This window comes from Peromyscus eremicus, chromosome 1 (assembly GCF_949786415.1).
Source record: "Peromyscus eremicus chromosome 1, PerEre_H2_v1, whole genome shotgun sequence".
NCBI classification, from domain to species: domain Eukaryota; kingdom Metazoa; phylum Chordata; class Mammalia; order Rodentia; family Cricetidae; genus Peromyscus; species Peromyscus eremicus.
The window spans coordinates 96,493,131-96,501,425 of NC_081416.1; the positions used below are offsets into that span (position 1 = coordinate 96,493,131).

Sequence of the window (8,295 nt, forward strand, 5' to 3'; positions counted from 1 at the left end):
CTTTGTAAGAAATTGGTAAATGGTTTTTGTGGCCCTTGGAAAATTTTTGTATAAAGCTCAGTTGGTTTGTCTGGTTCTGGAAGTTTTTCCCAAGCATTTAAAGCTGCTGTATGGCATAAGGATATGGTATGCTCATCAAAAGTAGCTTGTACATTTCTATCAGTGAAACGTCCCTTGCCAAAAATTTGATCTTGGGATATCTCAAAGCCTCTGATCTTATCTTGCTGTCCCAGGATCCTAACTTCTACTCTCAACTAGCTTTTCCATTGTAACTACTGGCTATATTCTAGAACAGCTGAGGTTGACTGATTGCAGTCATCTGGTATGATCCTATTTGTAGAAGACAGTGTATTTAACATCTGTTTTAGGTATGTTGAGTGTTTACCATAGGTGACTATCGCTTTCTTAATTTTTTTTAAATCTCTCATAAGAATAGGTTGCAAAATATATTTTATATATGGCTCAGGATGTTTATCATCTGCTGGCTTTTCATGGATGTTGATGGGATAAACCATTGTATAAGAACTATCTGGTGATATTATGACCTGTATGGCCTTACCCTTCTGTTTATTAGCTTCTTTGTCATCTTTACTGAGAGATTCCTCCAGAGCTTGCAACCAAGCACATAAGGTCTGTTGTAGCATTTGAACCTCCTCTGTTGTAAAGGTTTCAAGAAATTTCACGAAATCATGCAATGTTTTATGTTCATCTGAAACACATGATTCCATAGACCTTATTTTATCAATTATTGATAATCTTCCTTCCTTATAAATTATCTGAATAATGGTAACATTACTCTGGAGAGTTATTGTTTTATCCATTAAGTATTTATACTTATCAATAGAATTAAATCTGTTTGTACAGTAATTATTAATGGACTGAAGTTCATGTGGTACGTTAGTTGATTCCAAAGAAAGATTTCTTTTATTTAAGTCTTCATTACTACCTTGTAAAGCCTGCATCATGGGTAGACAGGAAGTAGCTCGCATTTGGAAGCTGAAGAGTTGGTGGGGTAAGGTTGGCTTGTGGCTTTTCCTATTTACCTGATCTCTAAAGCTTTCACACCTATATTTGGCTCTGTGGTTTTTTTTTTTTTTTTCTCGAGACAGGGTTTCTCTGTGTAGCTTTGCGCCTTTCCTGGAACTCACTTGGTAGCCCAGGTTGGCCTCGAACTCACAGAGATCCACCTGGCTCTGCCTCCCGAGTGCTGGTATTAAAGGCGTGTGCCACCACCGCCCGGCTGTGTGTTTTATTTAATAAGATCATTTAGAAATTCTGCTGGGCAGTGGTGGTGAATGCCTTTAATCTCAGCACTAGGGAGGCAGAGGCAGGTGGATGTCTGTGAGTTCAAGACCAGCCTGGACTACAGAGTCAGTTCCATGAGAGCCACAAAGCTACACAGAGCCTTGAAAAACTAAAAAAACCAAACCAAACCAAACAAACAAACAAACAAACAAACAAGAACAAGAAAAAAAGAAAAAGAAATTCATCTACAATCAAAGAAATTTGTTTGGGAGTAAACTCACAACCATGGTGGATTTTTCATAAAATTCAGTAACGCTGAAAGGCTTGATCCAAGAACTCAGCATCCCAGACCACAAGGTAGCCAAAATAGGGGGCATACATGCATCCCAGGTCTTCAGGGTCCCTGATGGCCATGCCCCAGTGGCAGGTACCTCAAAGTCATCGGCAGGTGTAACAGCTTACAGCGCCTCACTGGGGGCAGTGCTACATAACTGTTCGTGCTACTATTAGCAACACTTCACACTTGGATTTTCGAAATTCTGGAGACAAAATATGAGTTTCAAGAGTTTCTTATCCTTTATTCTACTACAAGTCTGGCAATACTGTTTAGATCTAAGTGCCTTAGGGATTACCCCAGTTAAGAAGTGACTCTAAACAAAAACAAAAACAAAACCACCCATCAAACTCTGAATGTTCCTTCACATGTGGCAGACCACTAGTTCCTCTCTTCACAGTGAGCCATCCATCTACATCAGGTCAATGAGGATAGGGACCAGCTGAGTGAGCCATCCATGTACATTAGGTCAGTGAGGATAGGGACCAGCTGTACACTGGGTCAAAATGCATTCCTGTTCAGAGAGTGAAGCCATTTTATAAAACGTGGGCCTCCACGATCCCATATCTGCCAATATGAAAGCCCTATTCAATTGTTTTGGAAGTGATGTCTTCTTGCTTCATATGGAACTGAAGATTTTCACAACTTACTCAGTAATTGACACAAGTGAACTTTCTAACTTAGCAAAAACATAACAAACAAACAACAAACCTTCACACAGCATTTGGGCTCACTGCCCACTCTTTTCAGGGTTTGGAAGACTGCTGACAAATACAGATTGTTAAGAGCCAGTACATGTCATTTAAGAGCTGTACCTATAGATTTAATCATTATAAAATGTACCATCTTTTGTTTTCTGTCAATTCTTAATTCTTAGTGCTTGGGCTGATTTAATCAGAAACTCCCCACACCAGGTTCAGAAACTGAACTTTTATTCAGTATACTGACATAGGCATAGTTCACTTACTTCATGAATTGTTAGGAAAGTAAAAGTGCGCACCCTGGAAGGAAAAAAAGACAGGACCCTTATGGTGATTTTTACTGCACCAAGTCTGTAATTCTGAGAGCAAGTTCCTCCTCCTCCTTCTTCTTCTTCTTCTCTCTCTCTCTCTCTCTCTCTCTCTCTCTCTCTCTCTCTCTCTCTCTCTCTTCTCTCTCCATCTCATAGCTATATACACTTCAAAAACCAGGCAAGATGTATTTTAATTGATATAGTGACTTCACAGCTAGCCTTCCTTATCAGCAAAGACAGTCCTGTCCTCAATGTGGTGATGTGTTGATATGAAAGCACTACTCACTGCTGCTTCATCCTGACAGAGCTTGTTCATTCACTACCTAGAGTGCTTGAGGGAATAAAGGGGAGAAAGTTAAAATAGAACAGCCAGCCACACAGAATGAGGGTGGGGAGACAAATGTTGATAGCTCTGAGAATCAAATGACTGGACTACAAATGGAAATGAAAAGCAAGTACATCACTTAATAATTTAAGGGCACCCCTTTTAGGCAAACTTTTATATAAAATATTTCAGCTTAAGGAGGCATTTATTATGAGTAAAAACTGTATTTAGTATCTAATTTTAGTTTTCTTCAGATTACCTCCATGTTGTTTTTATTCTACAAGTTCTCAAAACTTCCCTTCTTGTTTTTGCCCTTTATAAGCATCACTGGGATTTTTTTTTTTTTTTTTTTTTTTTTTTTGGTTTTTCAAGACAGGGTTTCTCTGTGTAGCTTTGCGCCTTTCCTGGAACTCACTTGGTAGCCCAGGCTGGCCTCGAACTCACAGAGATCCGCCTGCCTCTGCCTCCCGAGTGCTGGGATTAAAGGCGTGCGCCACCACCGCCCGGCCCATCACTGGGATTTTTAAATGAAACAGTAAGAAAAGGAAATTCCCACATTACTCACCACTAGATTAATAAACATTAATGGAAATCTATTTAGCTAGTGGTAAAATATTAAGGTCCTGATCTGGCAAAGCTCACAGTATCCAGCTGATTTTTCACTCCCATATTGACATTATTCAGGAGAGAAAAGGGAAGATGAATGAAGAGCAGATAAATCATAGAAATATAGAAAGTTCTCTTTTACATGAAAGCCAAGTACAATTTGTTCCTTAGGTGGATATGAGTCTCACACTCTGGCAGCCACCAAACAGTATTTGTCACATCATTATTCACATTAATACGGAACACAGACACTTAGATACCCACAGCACCTACACAGATCAGAGCCAGAATTGGTCTAAAATTATTTTTACCTTGTATATTTGTTTCATAAGCTTATCTATTTTCTAGGCCTCTTTAGCGTTTTCTGGTGTTTTGAGTGATATTAAAATGAATATACCTATTAAGTTCTTATAATTAAATGAGAAAGAGGATTCACATATGAATGTCCTGGGGTTAGTATTGAACCTTTCATAACTAATCTAGTCAAGGTGAGTTGACCGAGAACACACTGGGTTTCTGGCTATTTCAAGGGAAATCTCTCTCTGGGTTTTCATGCTCTTAATCACTGGGTTTGTCAGAGTAGATTGTGTTCACACTAGCTATGATAGCATAATAGAGGGGTTCAGGATGCCTTGCAATCATGCAAATAACAGAAAGAATATACAGGATCATAAAAGAAGCCAGGATGTGAGTGGTACAGGTTTTGAAAGCTTTGAGCCATCTTCTCAGTTAGCTTCAGAGGGCAAAATATACAGTGAATAAAATACTAGAAAAAATATGAGTAACTAAAAAGGGCATTTACAGAATAATAGTCATAACAATGCACACTGGTATTTGCGAGTTCTTTAAGTTTGTGGTCAACTGTTCTGTCTGGTATCAGCATATTTGGAACCTCTAAGACCCAGTTCTTTGGAAAAACTTTGTAGGAGGTTCTTATCTATGTTTTCAGCCTTGCCAAAACCCTAGCTGACCTGACCACATTTAAAAACAGACTTGCTTCAAGTACCCTTGAAGAAATGAGGAAGAGAAAAAGGAAATCAATGGAACCCTTCTGCCCCCTACCGATAAGCAACGGGATCTTTAGAGGAATGGCTTTAAAAGGGTGGTGATCAATATGTGTATCCCAGTCAGCTTTGAGTGTTATCCTGAAACAACCTAGAGTCATCTGAGAAGAAAGTCTCAACTGAAGAAATCACCTAGATGCAATTAGCCTGTGGGCATACTTCTGGAAGATTATTAACTGATGCAGGAGGTCCCAGCCCAATGAAGGTACATCCTTAGGCAGGTAGTCCTGGTCTTTATGGGAAAGCTGGGTAATTGGGATAGAGAGATGGCTGGAGTTCAGTTCCCACCATCCACATTAGCTTCCTAATAGCAGCTCACTATAGCCTTTACTCCAGGTTCAGGGGAACCAGATGCCTCTAGTCTCCATTTAACCTATACTGACTTATATACACATAATTTACAAAAATAAAATTTAATCTCTTAACAAAACTAAAATAATAAATACTCAAAAAGCAAAAACGAATTCTATGACATCTTCATGCATTATTGAAGCCTGGTAATCCTGAGTAATCCTATCGTGTGATGTAGGGAACAGAGTGAAAAACAAAGAGCCTTAAGATTTGAAGGAATATATGATGAAAAAAGGACTCATTGTAGTGGCTTCTAAAAATCATGCAGCACGTCTGCCCCACATGGTACTTAGAGTCCTATTACTGTAGATGCCTCTGTGGAACAGGATATGACTGTGCCAGTGCAAATCTCTGACATGCAAAGAAACTTGCACAGGTGTTAATATTAGTGACTGGGAATGCTAAGCAGAGGAATGTCTCTCAGGCTCTGGAGGAGGAGAAGGCAGGGAAGCTCTCAGGGGAGGAGCCAGTGTTGGGCAATTCTCCTATGGTAGGCTACAACTCACTGCTCTTGGGCTAAACATCTAGGACCCAAGAGATACCTACAAAGAGGGATAAGTGGTGCAGATTTGCTGTCTGGACTCTGGGAATCTCCTTCCTCTTGCCTTCTCCTAACCTATTAAGTATCTTCAGATTTCTAACAGAAGCAAGTAAGCACACAGTTATGCTCAAATGAAGCTTGCATCAGAGGACAGGAAAAGAAGCAGAAAATGACAGAAGATGTCCATTACTTCTTGAACTAGCTGTTTTTGGACAGTTCTGATCCATAGGGTTCAGCACTTAACTCTAGTCACATTGATCTGCAACGGTGGTATAATTTTATATTATGTTGAGTAATTGAGTAACCAGACAAGACTATTCCCTGTTTAGATCGTATTTATGCAGTGGCCATTTTTTTTTTTTTTTTTGCTATTGAAGCACACTAACTCTAGGCACATTAAATTTTGTAGTGGCAAATAAGGCTTAGTTGTTTAAAAAGTTTAGTCAAAACAATCCTTATATAGACACAGATGAATACATGAATATTTTCCACAAAATGTACTGAGCATTATCGTATCAGGTAATGGTTCAGATGCACGTTGAGTAGGTGAACCTCAGAGATGTTAGCTCTGAATGTGATGAAGGTCTTACGCTGGTGACTAGGTAAGAATAGCAGTGTACTTGAAACCAATGCTTCCATCACTGGGCATTATAAAAACAAGTGATGATTTTAGACTACAGATTGTTATAAACAGCATAAGATAAAACATCTTGGTTTTGTAGGTATGCCTCAAAAATTTTAATCTGAGGTCAAGAAAGTTACATGTGTTAAAAGTAGCAATTATTTTTGTCTTAATGCTGGCAGTTTTACGAGTGCCCCAGTATTGTCTGTTGCTGCAGTAGAGATCAATCTGATTTATGTAGTTACTGTCCTCAAACGCTAACTTGAGACTGGATTTATAACGGTGCTATTTTTTTTAGGTAACTTATCAGCAAGAGAATTAAACTTCAAAGTAACAGTCTCTGGCACACAGCCAAGTACATCTTAGCTGGTGGTGTTCAGGTCCAATTGTGTGCAGCCCCAGCCAGAATAAGCCTCTTCCATATCCACCCTGGGTAGGTATGGCTGTCTCAACTGAAGCCTCACCCTGAAGAGCCACACCCTGGCACTAGCCAATCTGCTCAAGCAAGCAGAGAGGGCAGGAGCCAGGGCAGGGCATATAAAGTAGAGCAGGATCAGTTGCTGCTTACATTTGCCTTTGATACTGTTGTGTTGACTTGCAACCTCAGAAACAGACACCATGGTGCACCTGACTGATGCTGAGAAGGCTCTGGTCACCGGCCTGTGGGGAAAGGTGAAAGCTGAGGAAATTGGTGCTGAGGCCCTGGGCAGGTTGGTATTCAGGTTACAAGACAACTCACAAGTGGAAGTTGGGTGCATGGAGATGGAGGTCTGCTGCCCACAGGCAATAACTTCCAGCATCCTCTGGCTGTTCTCTCCTTCTTAGGCTGCTGGCTGTCTACCCTTGGACCCAGAGGTTCTTTGACAGCTTTGGAGACCTGTCCTCTGCCTCTGCTATCATGAGTAATGCCAAGGTGAAGAGCCATGGCAAGAAGGTGATTGACTCCTTTAGTGAAGGCCTGAAACACCTGGACAACCTCAAGGGCACCTTTGCCAGCCTGAGTGAGCTCCACTGTGACAAACTGCATGTGGATCCTGAGAACTTCAAGGTGAGTCTGATGGGTCTGCCCATGGTTTCTTTCCTCTAGTTTCTGGGCTTACCTTCCTATCAGAAGGAAAGGGGAAGAGATTCTAGGGAGCAGTTTAGATGGATGGTTTCTGCTTGTTCCCCATGGAGTGCTGACAAGAGTTTGGTTATTTTACCCTCCACTCCCAATCATCATGTCCTCTCACTTTGTCCTTCTATGTTGTGATTTCCTTTTTCTCCAGTAAACTTTAATTTTCAGTTGTAGTTTTAAAATGTATTTCTTCTTTATCTACTTTTTTTTGTTTCTTTATTTTGGTTTCTTTCAAGTATTTCCTGGTAATTTGCTTTGAGGACAAGGAAGATAAGTGATTCCCTGCTTCTTTGCACAGCTCTAAAGAATAACAAAGATAATTGGCTTTCTGGCTAGGACATAGGATAGAATTTTTTTGCATATAAATTCTGTTTGACATAGAAGAATTCTTATCAAAATTTCCCAGTAAGATTCAGCTGTCATTCTGCCTGTGTTTTAAGGTTAGAACCATAAGTACCATTTGAAATGAGCCTGAAGTGTCTGGTATTTTTCTCTACTATCATGTTGATGCCTATTCCATCTTCCCACAGCTCCTGGGCAATATGATCGTGATTGTGATGGCCCACCACCTGGGCAAGGATTTCACCCCTGCTGCACAGGCTGCCTATCAGAAGGTGGTGGCTGGTGTGGCCACTGCCCTGGCTCACAAGTACCACTAAACCCATGTTCCTTCTTTTGTTTATGTGCAAAGCTTTTTTGTCTTCAGAGAGAAACTGTCAATTGTTGAGAAAATGATGAAGGCCTTTGGCCTTCTACCTTCTCTCTATTAAAAAATATGTACTTTCATTGCAATGGTGTGTTTTAATTGTGTTTCTTGGAAGGATTTATGTGAAGCTTTTGAGATATAAAGTAACTGGGATATGCTGTAGGGAGGAAAGGGAGGGTGAAAATCATGCCATTCTATTTTAATTAAAATAATTCAAAAATTAAGTACAAAAATAAATAGGCATTTAGAAAAAGGTTATTCAGTTTGACTTTGAGCTAATATACTGATATCAGGTGCTTCCTGATAGATGATGAGATGGTAAGCAGCTATTGTGTGGGAAATCTCCTCTGATGCCCATTCATTATTATTCAG

General features: G+C 40.0%; 1 protein-coding gene across 1 annotated transcript; it reads left to right on the forward strand.

The window, feature by feature from the left end:
• Positions 1 to 6,658: 6,658 nt before the first annotated feature.
• On the forward strand, positions 6,659 to 8,009 carry LOC131901223 (hemoglobin subunit beta). Its single transcript, XM_059252454.1, has 3 exons — positions 6,659 to 6,810; positions 6,926 to 7,148; positions 7,748 to 8,009. The coding sequence occupies exons 1-3, from the start codon at positions 6,719 to 6,721 to the stop codon at positions 7,874 to 7,876; spliced, it is 444 nt and encodes a 147-aa protein (XP_059108437.1). The 5' UTR covers positions 6,659 to 6,718; the 3' UTR covers positions 7,877 to 8,009.
• The last annotated feature ends 286 nt before the right edge of the window (positions 8,010 to 8,295 follow it).